General features: G+C 34.3%; 1 protein-coding gene across 1 annotated transcript in view; it reads right to left on the bottom strand.

The window, feature by feature from the left end:
• Positions 1-1,235: 1,235 nt before the first annotated feature.
• LOC129235101 (uncharacterized) overlaps positions 1,236-20,002 on the bottom strand; it is a 51,147-nt gene continuing 32,380 nt past the window's right edge. Inside the window, exons 4-6 of the mRNA XM_054868786.1 lie at positions 14,291-14,393; positions 4,208-4,412; positions 1,236-1,811 (exon numbers count right to left, since the gene is read on the bottom strand). Coding sequence (XP_054724761.1) covers positions 1,261-1,811; positions 4,208-4,412; positions 14,291-14,393 — 859 coding nt within the window. The 3' untranslated portion in view covers positions 1,236-1,260. The remainder of the gene's footprint in view (positions 1,812-4,207; positions 4,413-14,290; positions 14,394-20,002) is intronic.

Below are 20,002 nucleotides of genomic sequence, written 5' to 3'. Positions count from 1 at the left end.
AATTTTATATTTCTTTGAAACCATAACATGCATACTTATTTTGTAATCAATAATTTATTTTCAAAATTTAAAAATATTGCCAACAAATTGAGGAAAATTTCAACTTTTTAAAATTCCTAAGGCTTTTTTTATTTTTGCACTAATTTAAAAAACGTTTTTTGAAAAACGATCACTATAATCATCTCTAAAAATCTGTACATTCATTTGCTTATGAGTTCATTTGAAAATTTTCTGTGATTAATTATGTAAAAAATCAAAGTTTTTTGAAAACAAATTTGGTTTTTAAAGGTTTAACATGCTCTAAACATTAGAGTAATTCATAAAATACTTATCCAATGCACAGTTTTGTCAAATATGTTATCCCAATTGCAAAAAGTATTACTTTAAAACTGTATCTTTAATAGAAAAAAATCCTTAGGGATTCTAATGACATGAAAACACAAAAAAAAACGATCACCGAAAAAAAGCAATTTGAAGTTTTTCTTTTGCATAAGAACACATAGGGAGCATGGCCTAAAACCACTCATAACTTTTTAAATATTTGAACTAAAGCATTGAAACTTTTCCCCTGTGTTTAGAATAGTTTTTTGTTTTGAAATAAGCAATAATTTTTTTTTTTTTTTTTTGATCGTTTCATCATTTTTGAGGTACTGTAATCCCTTAAGGACTTGGGGGAAAATATACACGATGCTGGAAGAGTGAACTTTTCCAAGCATCGTGTATATTTTCTCAATTTTCAAACTCGAAGCGCTAATGATGGAAATGTCTTCCGTACCACAGCTCTTGGGAAAGGTAAACAAACCATCTTTTCAAATGAATGCAAAGGCGGTGTGGAAAGTGGGATAACCTGATCTAATAACATAGATTTTTTTTTCTGATGCATTTACTTTGACGAAAGTATAATTTTCAGTTTTTGTAGGTCATTACTATGTAACGAAAACAGAAAATATGCATGTTCGTATTCTAACACCGAGTAATATTTCAAAAGAATTTGGTTGTTTATTAAAAATTACTTAGGTTCGTCCAACTAACAGAAAAGAACCAATGTCATAATTGAAACATTTTTTATGTATAAAATTTAATATAGCTTTGCATCAGAATATAATTTCGGTTTATATCGGCACCATACGAACATTAACTAGTGGTTACTATTTTCTTGTAAAAAAGAAAGAAAAAACACCCCTGGCGTTTTAAAATTAAAAGAAAATCTCCCAAGCCCTTCCTTTCTCGTTTGCAATATGTCGACTTTTTCTTTTTTTTTCAAAAATCTCCAAAATCACCACCTCCGAAATCGCCTCCTCCAAAATCTCCACCATCATAGTCTCCTCCCCCGAAATCCCCTCCATCGAAAACCCCGCCCCCTAAGTCATCTTCTACTGCTATCATATCCCCCATGACAACGTTTCCAGCTATCTCTGGTGCTTCTTGCTCTATTGCAACATTGTTTGTCATGTCCAGATTGTTATTGACGATTGACGTGTCATTGTCATAGTAATTGTTGACGGTGATGTCTGTGTCGTTGTGGGAGGGACCATGATATCCATTGCCCCACCCACCTCCCCATCCGCCATAATGATGGTGATGCCCACCACCCCACATTGTGCCGATGGCTCCGCCCATGAGCATTCCCATGGCGAAATCTCCACCACCACCGCCTCCTCCGTATCCTGGTCGATCTCCTTGTACCACCACTGTGGTACCTCCTCCTCCTACACCACTTGATGGATAAACTGGTTGGGGATGAACTGTGTTATGTCCTATGTATGGTGGAGGACGGTACGTTGGTTGGCTGGGGTACCGCGTCGGCATTCCTGTAAACAGAAAAACAAGTTTATACAAATTAAGTTACAAATAAAATACTACTTTTTGCAAGCAAACACCGAACAGCTTTTTACAACATCCAGAGAGCCTTCAATTTCGGTCATGTTGAGCTCATCATTCTGGAATAGCCATAACAAAGCTGAAGGCAGAAAAAAAAACACCTCAAACAAAAGCTGAATTTATCTTTACGTTGGTAGCTAAAAATATTTCAATGCGCGTTCGAGAGTTCTGCAAACATGGTACAGCTCCACTTCAACAAAAGAACATTCAAGCTTTGGTACAAAGCCATGTGTTACTGCCCTATTGCCGGAGTTAAGGCCTAATTGCAAGCAAAATACCGAGCAGCTTGTTCGGGAGTTGTTTTCAATTCAGTGTTTCAAAATCTAGGCGAAACAGGGACTAGTTTTGTCCAGGATATGTCTTGATAACGCAACTAATTACATTTGTGGTACAGTGAAACCTGTGTAAGTTGACCACTACTTTAGTGGTCAACTTAAACAGGTGGTCAACTTACAGAGGTTGATTTATATGATAAAGGCTAAAACCGCGCCTGAAAACAGCGGTCAACTTAGACAGGTGGTCAACTTAAAAGGGTGGTCAGCTTCACAAGTTTTACTGTAGTTGCTGTAGTTTTGTGCAAAAAAAAAAAAAAACAAAAAAAACTTTGATTTATGAATTTTTTTTCTCAAAAACTTATTTTTAAAGCTTTATTTTTTTAACTGTAAAGTGATTTGTCAGTTTTTATTGCTCGATTTTTGCATCCAGTTACATGAAGTCAGCTGTAATACCAATGAATAATGACATAGAGTAGTCAAGAATAATTTGAAAATATGCGTCAGATTTGTTTTTCCTTTCGAAATCATAATGAGTTGTCTCTACAAATATGTTGCCTAAAAACAGGAACTTTCTAACAGATACTATAAAAATCTTAAACTTCTTTTACGGGCAGAGGCGGATTCAGGGGAGGGTCAAAGGGTCAGCTGACCTCCCCCCCCCCCTGTGACAAGAATTTTATCATGATCATTTTTGAAGTTAATTTTTTTAGATTCGAAAAAATAGTGCGTGGAATCAATAAAAAACATTTTTTTTTTTACTTGATTCTGCATGGTATTTCTTCTCAGCGTATCATAATTAAAAGGGTTGACTGGGTACGTTTACTGGGCTGTTGCTATTTTGAGTTTTGTGTTCATTTTCTAAAGAATAATAATACCTAACGAGCTTAACGTTTTTTCAGAGCACTCTTCATTCTCAAACCACATATGTTTGGGCGCGTGCTTTTCCCATCATGACTAACCTGTCTGCCTAAGGAAATGTTGCTTTTGATGAAAATATGAGGGAAATATAATCCAAGGTGCAGGTTAAGCCATTCGAAGTTTTAGGAGGAGAGGGGGATGGCAATTTGAAAGGGTTTATTTCTCATTTGAGGTGAGAGGGGGGGGGTGTTACGTAGCATATAAGGGGTGCTCCATCACCCTTGGGTGGACGGGAACACCTGCTTAACTGAGTTTTTTACGATGGAGGTCTGTCCATTGAAACTTGACCCTCCTTACAAAAATTTCTGGATCCGCCCCTGTTTACGGGTGATTTGGATCCTCGGAAAATTTTAGCTATTTTGCTCCTCTTGTGTTCTGAGCTTAGATGTCCTGCAAAAAAATCGTCTTTAAGGGGTCACAGTACCTTTCAAACATTTTTTTTAAATTTAAGTAAATTTTATATTTTTTTGAAACTATAACATGCATACTTATTTTTTAATCAATAATTAATTTTCAAAATTTAAAAATATTGCCTTTTTTTAAATTCAAAAAATTGTGGAAAATTTCAATTTTTTTGAAATTTCTAAGGCTTTTTTATTTTTGCACTAATTTTAAAAAAAGTTTTTTGCTAAACGATCACTATAATCATCTCTAAAAATCTGTGCATTCATTTGCTTATGAGTTTATTCGAAAATTTTCTGTGATTAATTATGTAAAAAATCAAAGTTTTTTTTTTTTAATTTGATTTTTAAAGGTATGCTCTAAACATTTGAGTAATTTATAAAATGCTTATCCAATGCACAGTTTTGTCAAATTTGTTATTCCAATTGCAAAAAGTATTACTTTAAAGCTGTATCTTTAATAGAAAAAAATCCTTAGGGATTCTAATGACATGAAAACACAAAAAAAAAAAAAAACCATCATCGAGAAAAATAAATTCAAAGTTTTTCTTTTGCATAAGAACACATAGCGAGCATGGCCTAAAACCACGCATAACTTTTTAAATATTTGAACTAAAGCAATGAAACTTTTCCCCTGTGTTCAGAATAGTTTTTAGTTTTGAAATAAGCGATAAAAAAATTTTTGATCGTTTCATCATTTTTGAGGTGCTGTAACCTCTCAATGAAGCTTACCTTGTTGAGGACCATAAGGCGAAACTTGCATTGGCTGTGGTGTGTATTGTGGAGGCTGGGATGGATAATAAGGAGGAGCCTGAGCTGGTTGAGGCGGAGCTTGTGATGGATGAGGTGGGATTTGTGGCATATTAGCTTGAGGCTGAGATTGCATTTGCATCGGATCTATTTTCTGAGGTTCCGGCATACCAGGTGGAGGAGGAAGCTGAAAGAAGTCATGAAAGATTCTAAGTGTGCTTAAAGCCTCAACTTTTTTTACATAACTTTTATTCACTTATTGAGCTTGTTATAATTATTTTTAAAATCTATTTTTTGGTTTTTTTTTTATCAAAAATATCTCGGAAGTGTGGTTGTTGTTTGTTGTTGTTGCTATTTTGGATGCGCTGCTTCTTTCCAACTGTACCTTAATTTGGTGTGAAGTCCGACTTCCACTGTTACACATATGCCGTAAGTACCCATTTATAGGGTAGGCAACCATTCAATGCACAACAACACATTCACACGAAGAAAGGATAAGGACAGACGAGAGAAAGTACATCCATGCCCGAGCCGGGATTCGAACCCGGGACCTCCCCATCGCAGTCAGATATATGAATTGGCAAAAATAGAATTGATCCAAAGTCACACCGGTTATGAGAGCAGTCGCTCCCTTCATCTGCCACGTGATGACCAGAAAATTAACTCCCAGAAAGCAGTTTAAACCAGTATTGCCAGATTGGGGGAAATTTCCCCATTTCGGGGAAATCTTGTGCTCTCTGGGGAAATTTTGGGGAAATGGGTTTTGAGGGGAATTCTTTGGGGAAAATTTTTTTTCTTGGGGAAAAGCTGGGGAATTTTTTTTTTTTTTTTTTTCGTATTTAAATTCGTGTCTTGACGTCTGGTAGTTATATTGTTTGTATCAAGCAGCGTTGGTTTAGCTTTGCTCAACTTTATGGAATTCGCATGAATAGTTCTGCGTGAGTAACTAGTTGATACGTGAAACAGGCAAAAATAAGTGTGATGAAGGATGTTCTTGGATAAATATATACAAAAATCATGGTTTAAATGTACATACAGAAGCAGAGTAGTAAATGCGAGTAGAAAAAAATTTTGGTTATTTCTTATCTTTCGGTCAGGCACTTGTATTTATGACTAGTGGCACCCGCACGGCTTTGCCCATAGTAGAAAATTAAAAGGTATTTTGGTTCCCCTGTATATTTACAAATAATGCATGATGAATTTCTCGCCAATTCGCTTGCCCACGTTACGGTTCCACATTATAATAACTTGGTAATTTAGTCGTCCATCTTATGATAATTTTGCTTGGGAAAATGTTCTTAAAATTGGAATAGAAAAAGAACAAAATCGAATTTTCGAAAAATCGCTTAAAGGTGCACACCCCCGTGCTACAAACTAATCCTTTGCCAAATTTCATGAAAATCGGTGGAACGGTCTAGGCGCTATGCGCGCCACAGAGATCCTAACAGAGAGAGAGAGGGAGAGATCCGGACAGAGAGTCTTTCAGTTTTATTATTAGTAAAGATAAAAAAAGATAAAGATAAAGAAAACAAAAAAAAAAAAAGGCGAAAATGGGAAGAAAAAAAAAGTTGGGGAATTTTATAAGAAAATTTGGCTATTTGGGGGGAAAAAAAATTTCAAGAGACAAAAATATCAGAGAAAGTCTATTCATTTTATGAAAATATTAGTGGAAAAATAATTTTTGAATTTGGGGAAATTTGATAGAAAACATCGCATTTTGGGGAAAAGTTGGAAGGGAATTGTGGAAATCTGGATTTGACCATCTGGCAACACTGGTTTAAACACCATAGAAACGTCTTCAAAACTATTCAAGATTTAGTATTAGTAGAACCAAAACTAGCTGACAGAAAAAAATTCAAATTTTATTCCCCTTTCAACGAATTCGATATTTCCAGGGACTTTCTCAGTATTACACCTGTTTCAAAAAAGTTAGTCCTCTTTGGTTTTGTAGTCGTTTTTAAAGCGTTTAAACTCTCTACCCCTCTATTTCTCTCCTTCTTTTCTTCTTTTTTTTTGGGGGGGGGGGGACAGATTTGTCTATTTTTCTCTTTCCTCTAACGGATTGAGTAATTGCTCCTTAAACCGATATTTCGATTAACATTATTTTTACCTTGCACGCTTATGTTTCATTAAACTAGACCTAGCGCAAAATAACTTATTTATAGGAAACTAGAGGACCCGACAGACGTTGTTCTATTCAAACTTTGTAAATTGATAGTTTATTAAAAATTTTCAACTTTCCAAATGTTTGAACCGTTTTGTTGAAAAAAATAAGTAAAAAGAAATGTTTTAAGCTGCTTGGTGTCAGAATGCGTTTGCTTATTACAACTTATTTATCTAATGCCAACTGAACAGTTGTTTTATCAACTATTTTTTCTTCCATACTTGATGGTTTGTTTCTTCAGCCATACATAAATGATAAAAAGCGTCTTCAGATATTAAGTATAAAAAACAAACTACCCATTTAGAACAAACGGGAAATCCCGCTGCAACATTCCCCATATGAAAAAGAATAAAACAATCGAAAGGATATCGTTTAAAAAAAATGATAAATGTAAAAACAGTTCCCTGAATAAGCAAAAATCACTACCCCCCCCCCCCCCCCCCCCACCCGATGTAAAATAAACACCTTCTTCAACTAAAATGACTAAACACTCTTTAAAAACCAAAAATAATTCTTTGCAATTTAAAATATTTCACCAAATGAACAAAAAATACAATAAATTACATTAACAGAAGTAAACAAATAATCACGCAACTGTATTGCTATAGCCAATGTCACCAAACCACCACGTTCCTGTAATCCAGCCGATCAGTGACTCAGTGAGCGAAGCGAACTCCGACCGATTAGCGGTCGAATCTTTTGAACGAAAACTTCATATATTGCCTAACTTGTTCTTTCCAACAAAGATAAAAATCTTCAACTGCACTGATCTTGTGTGTACAGAACTACCCTGTTGTAATTTATCTGGACGAAAATAAAACTCGTCTTCAAATTCCACCATTTTTTCCTTTAATAATGTACTGATTAGTTTGATAATCCTTAAAGTATTCTTGCCATTGGAGTCAATACTCAGACGGATTTGAACCGAGAAAAAATGTTGTTATGTACGGTACTTTTCCGATCATTTGGTTAGGAAAACCTAAAGCACCGATCCGATCACATGGTTTAACTACTAAGAAAAATAATCGTTTTGCGTGAACCTAGTGAAAGAAACCCGATATCTTCCAGTACCTTTACTTTAAAATATATCACTGGGCCTAAAGTCGTTGCTTTAAAGAAATGAAGGCTTCTCTCTCTCTCTTTCTCTCTCTACGTTTTATCTATTTTCAATTGACATTTTCGCAGCAAGAAATTTCATTACAAAAAGCAGAGCTGGCTTTCTTATTTTCCTTTGGCAACGGATTAAATATTTATTTCAGTTCTCGCTCAACAATAGGTTAAAATAAATATTACTCATTTGGGAAATATAACCATCCAATGTTTTAATTAATTAATTAAATAACAAAAACGTTTCCGATTCGATCCATCGCGCTTCAAAACCATGCTTGCCACAACTTAATTACACACAAAAAATTTGATCGAAATCGGTCCAGCCGTTTAAAAGCCTTATGGTGACAAACGTCCGCACAGAAGATTTTTATATATTAAGATAAATTTTCCTGCAGTCTTTAACATTTGATGAAGATAAACGGATGTTGAAAGAGGTAAAATTTATTTTGAAATCAATATTAATCGAAACTATCTTTCATTCCAAATTTGGTCTGAATCATTTTTATCCTTTTGTGTTATTTAGTTATAATTTTCATATAAACTAGTTACATTAATTTTCCACCATTTAATATTTGAACATTAGTAAATGAAATCCAATGAAAACTATTTCACTCAAATCATTTTCTTTGATTTCAAGAGTATAAATCGATCTCTTTATTATACTTACTCAAAATAAAGAGATAAAAATAGAGGGTTTTTTTCATCCAAACATGTATAGAATATGAGCCGTTTATTTCAAAAGTGGGGCTTTTTTTTTCTTTTATTGCGGGACATTTAAAAACTAGTGTTTCAATAAACAGGTTCATTAGTAAAGAGCTAAAACTACCAGCTCCCAAACTTTAGAATTCTGATTTTTTTTTTTTTGAGCAATCACGATTGCTTATTGTTCTCACTTGACGGTTTTGAATTCTTATGATTTTATTTCCCCCCCCCCCCCTCCTCCCTCTGCAGCACCACCGTCGACCGGCCTCACGATGCTGCTCCTCTAGCGAAAACCGTCTCCAGATTGCGTCCATATCCTACACACACACACACACACGCATACATACACGCACATACACACCCGCACAACTACACATACACACAATTACGCAAACATTCATGCCTGCACACAGATACAAACATGCCTACAGCACACAGATACATGTTTGTACGCAGGCACATGTTTGTATCTGTGTGCTGCATCTTTGTACAGCACACAGATACAAACATGCACACAGAAACACACATGCCTACACACACATACACATACCCCCCCCCCACACACACACACTCAAACACACTTGCCTACACACGCATACACATACCCCTTCCACACACAAACAAACATACCTCCTCCCCCCCCCTACACACAAATACACACTTCTACATACACACACATACACACTCGTGATTGCGAAAAACATAATTTGAATTCAAAATGAAAAATTTCAAATTATTATTATTATTATTTTATTTATTTATTTTATTTTATTATTATTATTATTTTATTTTATTTATTTATTTTTTATTTATTTATTTATTTATTTATTTTGACTTTAAATTGTTTGCAAGTAGAAAAAAATCATACTAAGTTTTATCTAATTACTTATTTTCAAAAATGGACTTGACCCACTTTCAAAATAAACTGCTCGTGAAATGAATAAATTTCAATTACATCGAAGGGATATTTTTCCGGTGTCTATGGGGGAAAAAAAGGGGTTAAGAACCGCTGTCGAACAGTACATTAGTGTTTGGTTGCCGCGACAACGCATTTTCTTTTATACGCTGGGAAACTTTTACACCGAGATCCACGGAAGTGTATTCTTTTCTGCTAACGGAGGTTTTTCTAACGTTCAACTGAATTGACGTTTCGAAACAGTTCATTATTTGGTTTAAAATTACATCCTGCGCAGAGAGTTGTGTAACGAGGGGGGTGGCATTGCAGCTCCCATAAATAAATTAAATAATCGTACTCTGCCAATCAAAAACTTCCTTTCCGAAAATACAATTTCTATATGCGTCTATCTTTCTTTTCAGCTACCACTCTTATCATTTATCTATTGAACACTTAATGCCAATTCTTAAAAAGGAATCTTTATCTTTACTAATAATAAAGCTGAAAGTCTCTCTGTCTGGATGTCCGGAGGATGTTTGTAGGATGTCTGGATCTCTGTGACGCGCATAGCGCTTATACCGTTCGGCCGATTTTCATGAAACTTGGCACAAAGTTAGTTTGTAGCATGGGGGTGTGCACCTCGATTCGATTTTTCGAAAATTCAGTGTAGTTCTTTTGCTATTCCAATTTTAAGAACAAAATTATCATAAGATGGACGAATTAAATTACGAAATTATCATAACGTGGAACCGTAACATGGGCACAAGCCAATTGGCGAGATACGAAATTATCATAACGTGGAACCGCAACATGGGTACAAGCCAACAGGCGAAAAAATTCATTATACATTATTTGCAAATATACAGGCGAACCAAAAGACCTTTTAATTTTTCTATTACGTGCAAAGCAATGCGGGTACCACTAGTTCTAAATAAACTTGTGGCAATACGCGAGAAAGCTCGCACTATGAACTTTTAATGTATATATTCACACAAACAGTCAAAATACAAATGAAAAAAGCAATTACGGTACACTTTTGTATTTATTCTTTCAGTTTTTTAATGTCGTTGATTTTTCAATTTCTTTGAATTTCTATTTTAAATTTGTCTTAAATTGTATCTCTTGTTATATATATATATATATATATATATATATACATACATATATATATATATATATATATATATATATATATATATATATATATATAGACATCATGTTGACAGCTTTATGACGTTTAATTGTAGAAAAAGGACATTTGAGCATTTCCGCTGTTTTGTATTGGTTTGTACATCTCACAGCTTAGCTCCCATATTCTTCCTCCAAGAGGAAAATTCTTAGATAAGATATAACAAGTATTGGTATACAAGTATTGGTCACTCTGAGAAAACACATTCATGCTATTTACTGCACCCTCCTACTCTCTCTCTCTCTCTCTCTGTCTATACTTCCCACTCTTTGTCTACATTAAATCATGCAAACTTTCTGCCAGCGCCTGCACAGCGTGTTTTTTTTTTTTTGGGGGGGGGGGAGTGGGATGGCTTCTAATAACTTTTCTTTTTTTTAAATTAAATTTAAGCATTTATTTAATCAGTTTAGCGCCCCCAAAATCTGGCGTTCGGGGCACGGGCCCCGTCTGTCCCCTTTAGTTACGTCCCTGGTGCTGAGGGATGTCGTCTTCAGGTAGCTTCCCCGCTCTGCTACTGCATCTCTGTTGTATTGGACTGCAAGGTGCCTTATGTCCGAGAGGACGTTGGTGGGCGTAAATTAAAAAAAAAAAAAAAAAAACTTAATATTATTACTACTTAAATACTAAGGCATTTTTGCAATCTTTATCGATGTTTTGGGGTATTTGATGGTAAATTGTTTGTTGTTTTTCTGAGAAAGATTGATGTTGCCAAGTGATTTTTTAACTATATAAAGCATCTTTATACTAAACTGATTCTTTAAAGCATTTTTCTCATGATTTGAACAGAAGTTTAAAACCAAAGAGCCTATTTTAAAGTGCTTAAAAAAAGCATGCATTAAGGGGTTAAATTTTGTTTATAATCTACATTAAACGTATACCTCCCGGACCTTGTATTCTTTCCCTAGAAACTATATTCACGACAAATATGTTGGCAAATCCAACAACCGAAGAGTAAAATATTATTCCTTGGAATCTGTCGTACCGAAACGGATATACAGTGACTCCCAAAAGTCTTCGTACACCTACGACTTTCAATGAAATAGGCCCTTATCCATTGGTTAGAATTATTATTTCGAAATAGGTATTTTATTATAAGATCTATGATCCATTTTTAACAAAACTACATGAAAATGTTTAATAAAACATTAAAACATATAATTTTTAAAAAATCAAAAACCAAAAATTGCCGGAAATTTTATCTCACAAATGTCTTTGTACACTTTGATAAAATGTCAAAAAATTAGTAAATAATCTAACTTTTTCAAAGTTATTATTTAGTAGAGTATCATGCAGTATCAACAACAGCTTTTAAACGTCTGGAAATAGAGTTCATTGTTTTTTCTTTCTTTTTTTGTGCAATTTCTGAGTAAGTGCTCAGCCGCACTTTGAGTCTTACTGTTTCTAGTTCGCTTTTCGTTTCAATGGTGTATTTTCGCAATCTAGCTACCAGATACATCCAAATATGTTCCATTAAGTTTAAATCTGGTGATTGAAGATATATTTCTAAGCTTAAGGACAATTTTTGAGGCACCAAACGCAAACGTGTGCTTCTTATCGTTATCTCGATAAAAAACAAAGTTGTTTCCGATTACCAAATTTTGGGCTAATAGTTTAAAATTGTTTTTTAAAATATTTAAATGAACAGCATGATTCATTATTTCATTAAAAAATTCCAAATTTCCAAGACCCTCACGCTAGAACACCTTCACCGTTCTGATTAACTGATCCAACTTAGTTCTTCAGATTAAATTCCTCACTTTTTTCTTCTATTTACAATTATACAACAATTTAACCAAAAATGTTGAATTTATTTTCATCTATAAGTAAGACGTTGTTCCAAAATGTTTTGAGATTATTTATCATTGATATTACGACGGAAAGCGTAAGGTTACTGTTTTTCGCACGAACAAGAAAATTTCTGCGGGAATAGGTCCCATTTAATCCAGCTAATCAGAGAACTTGGCGAACAATTTTAGGTGAAAATTAAACGTAAAATGTTTCATTCAATTCTACAGAAACTTTTTCAGCACTCAAATGTGTATTTTTCATAATTTGTTTAACTGTAAACCTCCGATCACGCATTGTTAATTTTGCCAGTTGACCTTTTCTTACATTGTTTTTGATCCGATTCGTGTCTTTAACGCTTTTTATCAAGCACTTCACTATAGAATGGTATAAATTACCTAATTTAGAGACATTTCAAACCAATTTATGGCTACTGTGAGGAGGAAAAAAATCAAATTTCGAATCGTGTTTGTTGTTTTCTACGCATATCTGCCATTTTAAAATAGGCAGAATATTAGGGAATAAATAGACAAAAAACTAACCGCAAATAACTTTACAGTGTCATTACAATGCAAAAATAATAAAAAAAAACCACATATGATAATTTTAATCAGGAATTTATTCGAAACTATTTCAGTGTACGATGACTTTGGTGGCGTATTTTTTCTTTTTCTCTTCGTTTTTTGACAAATTTTAAAAATAAAAATCTGGCAAAATTAAAAAAAAAATACTGGATTTTATTCAGAATGGCATAGGAATGGTGTGAAAAAAAGGACTTCATATTCGAATTCAGTTTTACGTTATTTTGGTTTTACTGTAAAATTTCAAGGTGTACGAACATTTTTGGGAGCCACTGTATTTAGTTGAGGCAGCGCTGACCTGGCAGTTCACAAAATTACGTCCTCAGGCTATCTAACATTCTCAATGCTGCTAAATTAGCTTTGCTTGAACTATCGGTGCAGTTAGGATTCAATTAGAAATGAAGAACTGGGCGATCAAGTTCAGGAATATTTGAAAATATCTCGCATAAATACAAGGGCGCCCATATGCAAAATTTTAAGGAGGGGGGGGGGGGCGGCTCAAAAAATTTTCCCATGGTTTAGCAGAATATTTTTCTCATAGAAAACGATTTCAGTACAGGTTAGAGATATTAAAATTTGACATTTTTAATAACTTATTCATTAATGGCTGGAAAAGAAATTGTTTAGACATTTTTGCAAAGAAAAAAGCACTAAAAGCAAGGAAGTTCTCATTTCTAAGGGGGAGCTCAAGCCCCCCCCCCCCTATATGGGCACCCTTGCATAAATATTTTGGAAGACTAGAAGGTTTTTATAGGAGTGACTATGAGATTCTTGAAAGAAATATATGAACATGACACACCTTCCGCCTCGCGAAGTCAATGTACTTAAAGGTCTACGATAATGCTTACAGCAGTCTAAGTACAACCTTCAGAAAATGAGTGACTTAAGTTCCTTAGCTCTAAACAATGGGGTCGTTTCCGAAATTTTAAAAGAATTTTTTCTTAAAGAGCATGCTTGGAAACATAGGATTTGACTATTTTAAAAATAATTTTACTAAGTTTAATATTTTTTAACAATTATTTTAATCGGTGCGTAGATTCAATCTCATTTTTTTACGCTTCCGCACATGACATCACAAGTGATGAAATGCCATTCACTGATGCCATTAGCGAAGAGCGCAATATTTAATTCGCTTCTTTACTCATATGAACTGGCAACGATAGCAAGGATAGTGCGCAATATTTAATTCGCTTCTTTATTATCATAATCTGGAAACGTGGTAGACAGTAAGCGTAAGCATTCAACGCGCCAGTGAAGTAGCACGCCAAAGTTCTTCTCTTGTGACGTCATAAAGATCATGCCTTATTTGAAAAATCGGACATTGAAAAAAATTTCATTCTATCAACTTCAGTGACTAAAAGTTGTACTGTTGATTGATGGAAACAACCCTGTTAAGGCAGAGAAAATATAAATACGCATATGACTTTGAGTGATGTCACAGGTACCATCGATAAGAGAATATATTTTTCGAACTGAAGTTAAAAAGATTGTAAGTTTTCCAATCTTGCATCTTTTATTGAATTTTCATTCTTACATTCAGCGTTCGAAAATCAAAGCAAATTACAATGCCTTCAAGAAACAGCCTGACATTTGTTCAGTAACAGCAATATTTTTCAAAACGTTTCGATAGCTATGTTGCAAAAGTTTCCCCTATTTTTAAAAAACGACTGCGCTGCGCATCCGAAAGATTAAGTAGAAAAAATAAAATACGTACTGTGCTTGTAATGGCTGTCATCCAACTTCTAGAATAAAACGGAAAATAAAACAAATTATCAGCATGAAATATCCAAATGCAATGAACATTGAAATACTAGTACTACTTGTCAGAAACCAAAATTGTAAAGTACAAATTGCTAACTTTATACGTTAGGGAAAAAGAGAGCACATGTAAACAATTTTTTTTCTTTTCTAAATTTCTCAAAAACATATTATCAAATTTTAGGGGAAATTGTGTCCCCATGATTGAATAGTCTTTTCTTTGTGTCCTGGAATTTTTTCAGATTTTTTAAAAATTATTTCTTTACTTGATGGAATTTTCAAAAAATGTTTTCAATGGGGTCGTTATCAAAATTTTAAAAGTATTTTTTTCTGAAAGAGCATGCTTAAAAACATAGGATCTCACCATTTTTTAAATAATTTATTTATGTTTAATATTTTTAAAAAATAACTTAAATCTTTGCGCAAATTTCTGTCGTGTGACATCACAAATGATGAAATGCCATTCAATGTTGCCATTCACAGAACAAAATATTTAATTCGCATCTTTACTCACGTGTATTGGCAACGATATAGTTGGTAGCAAGCGTAGAGCGCAATTTTAATTCGCTGCTTGATTATCATAACGTGGAAACGTTGTAGAAAGATGCGCCAAATTGCTTCATTTGTGACGTCATGAAGACCACGCCTTGTTTGAAAAACCGGACATTAAAAAAAAAAAAATAATTAAAAAAAAAACTGTTGGGAAAATGAAAGTATTTTCTGGGTCCATGTAATTTATTTTGCTCATTCTATACATTTCAATGACTAAAAGTAGTACTTTTGACTGAAGGAAACCACCCCATTGTTCCCATTACAGCTATGGGGGGGGGGGTATATATGAACAATCCTTGGGCTTATATGAACAAGATTGAAAAATGCAGGGCAAGCATCATATTTCAACTCTTTAATATGAAACATATGCGCATATACCAAATGCATTGAAGGGTTTGTAACCTATAATATGTCAGTTTAAACTGTACAGTAACTGTCAATTAGAAAATATTTTTTCCGAACTGTATAACCCTGCTCACTGTCAAATTTTTAAAAGTTACGCAGCATGTTCTAATTACTGGATCGACAAGAAGAAAACTTATAAGACTAAACAATACAAAGGGTATTTTATTACGTAAAGTTATGGGCCGTGGTAGCCCGATCGGTAGAGTGTCGGATTCCGGGCCGGAGGGTCCTGAGTTCGAACCTCGATGGTCGAAGATCCACCGTCGTCATTAAAGGGGACTGGGCGACGTTAAATATGCTCGTGGTCTCAATGTCCTCCAAGTGAAACGATACCTTTGGGGGTGCTAGCACCAGGTAACTAATAGCTTCTAGACTAGTTCTAAATTCTCATTAACTGTACGATCCGGTGATGGTGCTGTCATCTATCGGTATAAAAAATAATGGAGGCAAGGCACTTAGTATGCAGTCCTCGACATAAATACAGTTGTAGTCAGTTGTGACTCGGAATTGGAAAGCGGAATTACGTAAAGTTTATTATTGATATATAGTGCGTTTAAGCTTAATACATGTATGATGATGAATTTTAAAATTATTTTAAACTTCAGTTTTTAGTTAAAGGAAAATATTTTGCCTTTTTTTTGTGAATAAAATGTAACACTAAATTTTTGGCTAACTATTTAGTAACAATAGAATTTAAAAATTCAAAAATAATAAAATAAATAATTAATAATAATGTATAGTAATAATTAACAATGAATGTTGCAAGTGATTATAGCAAAATAATAATTATAAATTTTCACAACCTTTTTACCACTTATAATAACCCTACACTAATATTTATATTACGGAGAGGATATGGCAACTTTTCACATGTGCCCAAACATGTTGTGTTCACAAGTGCTCCGTCATATACCTTAGAACTAATTTTCAAAATAAAGAATTCTTAATTTAGTTAAAAAAATTTAAACATTGTCGTAAATTTACTTTGATACTCATACAATGGTTTGCAATAATTATGTTTAATTTATTAGTTAGTTTAAAATATGTTTTCCCATGAAGAGGCAATGATAAAATTACATCAGCATCTGCTAAAACAATTAAGCTGTCACCACAAAGTTATAATTATGTTTAGCTTATTAGTTAGTTTAAAATATGTTTTCACATGAAGAAGACAATGATAAAATTACATCAGCATCTGCTAAAACAATTAAGCTGTCACCACAGAGTTATAAACTGGCTCATTGCTCTAAAAGTTTGGTCAAGAAGTATGGCTGGTACTGCCATTAGTTAAGAATTTTTCAAGATTTTTTGCTTGACGTTATCAAGATAAAACATACCATGTTCACATGTGCAATTTTACTGTGGATGCGTATTTTCTAACAGCCGCTTAATCAGAGTGGGGACTTAAACTGGTCTGATTTAGCCCCCTGTGACTATTTCCTGTGGAGTTATCTGAAGTCACGGGTTTATAACGATCGTATACGAACCCTGGAGTACCTGAAGAACCACATCCGACCCGTACAGCTGCTGTCGTCGTATTTTCTAACAGCCGCTTAATCAGAGTGGGGACTTAAACTGGTCTGATTTAGCCCCCTGTGACTATTTCCTGTGGAGTTATCTGAAGTCACGGGTTTATAACGATTGTCCACGAACCCTGGAGGACCTGAAGAACCACATCTGAGCCGAAACTGCCAATATACCGGTCGACATTCTGCAAAGAGTTGACCAAAACTTCCGAGTTCGACTGAATCAGTATATTGACAATGGAGGGCAACGCTTACAAGATATTATTTTCAAAACAGTGTAAAGCATAATCTCCCATTATGTGTGACAGGAAAAAGATAATGATGAAGGATTTTTTATATATAGGTATGTAAATTTTTTTATTTCATTTTCAAAAAAGCAAGTTCCCGCGCCTCACCCTGTAGATCAGGGGCGGCTCGTCACTATGGCCCGGGTGGACCAAGCCCACCCAGAAAAATTGTACACAACTAATACAAATACAAATACAAAAGTGACGACCAGCAACAGGCTCTGGGCCCAGCTAGACTGGTCCTAGTCAATTTACAATCCCCAGTGACGATCAATGGCCCTCTTAAAACTATCTACTCCCGTGCTCATTACCACCTCTTCCGGTAAGCTGTTCCAAGGTTCCACTGCCCTGCTATAATAATAATTTTTCCTAATATCCATGTTAGCCTGGGATTTAAATAGCTTAAAACAATGACCCCTTGTCCTGTTTTCAGTGCTAAACTTCAGCCCCGTAACATCTTTCATTTTAATAAATTTAAACAACTGAATCATGTCCCCTCGGTCTTTTCTTTGCTAAATAGGTCATGTAAAAATATCGTTTAGTATTTCGCTAAATTTTTTTAAAAAAACAACAAACAAACAACGAATTGGGGACATGAAACACATTTTAAATCTCTAACACTCTGCATATCGCTTATAAAATGTGAAAATTTTTCCATCTGTAAGCGTTTGCGCTTTCAAGCCCTGAGAATGATTCTTGGGGTTTCGACTGGTTTGCCCCAGGACTTCCCCTGCCACACCTGCGCTCCTAACCAATCACGACGATTCAACCAGACACCAAAACGGCAAGTCCGCGCCACCCCGATTCCTTCTGCATGGGCTCCAGCTCCCTGGCCCTCCGAAAAATAACTTTGCCCAATACAGTAGAAGGGCAATAGCAGGACGGTCATTCCAAGCTCGTCAGCTTGCGAGATCGAGATTTTCGCTCACGTGATCGGTTGGGACGTAGAAATGTTGCACAAAGTAGTATTCTAATCTACTCGAACCTAGCCGCAAGCTAAGTTCTAGTAGACTAGAATACTACTTTGCGACATCTCTACATCACAACCGATCACGTGAGCCAAAATCTCGATCTCGCAAACTAACGAGCTTGGAATGACCGCCCAGCAGGTGGGGAAGGATTTGACACATGTCACTTGTACGAAACAACGGCTCAGAAAAGGGCAAAATACGGCTAGCCCACTGAATGAAAGAAAGTGCTCTTATCGTTTTCCACCGTCCTTCTTTTGTATTTGTCTTTAATCTTAAACGGCTGTTAATATCTGGAACTGGCGTTTACCATTTTATCGGTCCCCCCCCCCCCCCCGATTCTACCGCATCACATCGCATACATATTTTTATTTACTTATTTTTCTGTTTAGAACTAATATGATCGGAATTTCTGAATGAAGAGTTTGTTTTCGAATAGTTGGTTTTGAGTGTGAAAAGTTCTGAATTGGTCGGAAACTTTTACAAAAATACTTCAACTGGACGAGATCTATTCAATTTTCTTTTTATTCTTATATTTGGCTAAAGTAATAAGCATTAATCGCATGATAGGTCTTATCGTTATGTGTTTTCTATTCTGTAGTACTCTAAGGCGGAACAAACCTAAATTATTTCAATTTGATCCAGTACATCGCTTTAAGTCCTTAAAGGCGTAGGGCCACATAACCTCAAAAATGACCAAACTATTCGATTTTTTTTATTGTTTATTTTAAAACTCCAGATTGTTTCAAACTTTATGAGAGTTTCAACGCTCTAGTTTAATTATTTAAAAAGAAATTAGCTTTAGGTCATTCACACTAGGTGCGCCTTTTCTCGATTTCGAACTCTTTTTGAGCAATCACGAATTGCTTATAGTTTTCACTTGACCGTTGAATGATGTCTGCCTTTGATTTTATTTTTTTATTCTTATAATGCAGGAATTCATGTGCCTTGGAATCAAATTATTTATTATTGATTTTCACAACTTTACACAATCCTTTTTACGCAAAAATAGTATCCAGTACATAACATCCAACATCCAGCCCTTTGCATTCGTTTGAATTTTGATGTCATGAATTCAAACTATGGTTACGATAAAACCCATTAGTAGAAAAAAGAAACTCCTCCTATCGCAATCCGCGATAGTGAAAACCATAATTTGAACTCAAGGTCTCAAAATTTATTCTTTTAAAAAAATTGAAATATTCTTTAGTGTTTTGATTTTTGTTTAAATGGCATGAAAGTTAATTATTAGCTAATAAGTAAGCGCATACAAGTATTCCAAGGAATTACATATTTTATTTAAGGGGGTCCGAGACACATTTTGAAAAAATTTTTATTATGTACTTTAGAGTTTTGAAATTTTTTGAACTGATTCATCATTTATTTAATAAGCAAAATCATAACATAAATATGAAAAAAAAATTTTATTTAAATTTAATTATTTTTTTTCAAAAAAAATGGGGTTGCTTTAAATTGCTATAACTCAAAATATTGTTGGTCAATTTTCAATTTTTTTTCAAAAATGTATGCACAAATATCTAAGCTTTAATTTTTATTCGGCGATTTTAAAAATATTAATTCAATAAAAATAAAAAATATTTGAAGAAAAATTTCGAAAAATTCGAAGATACTTTTTTTAAAAAAATCATAATTTTTGCAGTAAACGTTTTTTTCAAATTCGCCGAATAAAAATTAAAGTAAATTGCTTGAAAAAGATATGCTCCAAGTTTCATTGCTTTATCTCTATCGGTTCCTGACTTATAAGAGTTTGAATGCAAGAAATCGGGAAAAATTGCATCATGGAGAAAAACGCGTTTAAAGTTTTAAAGTTATGTACACATTCGTTAGATACATG

The sequence above is a fragment of the Uloborus diversus genome, chromosome 2 (genome assembly GCF_026930045.1).
Source record: "Uloborus diversus isolate 005 chromosome 2, Udiv.v.3.1, whole genome shotgun sequence".
Lineage (NCBI taxonomy): Eukaryota > Metazoa > Arthropoda > Arachnida > Araneae > Uloboridae > Uloborus > Uloborus diversus.
Note: the sequence above shows the minus strand (reverse complement) of the source record. Positions and strands in the feature narration are given on the sequence as shown.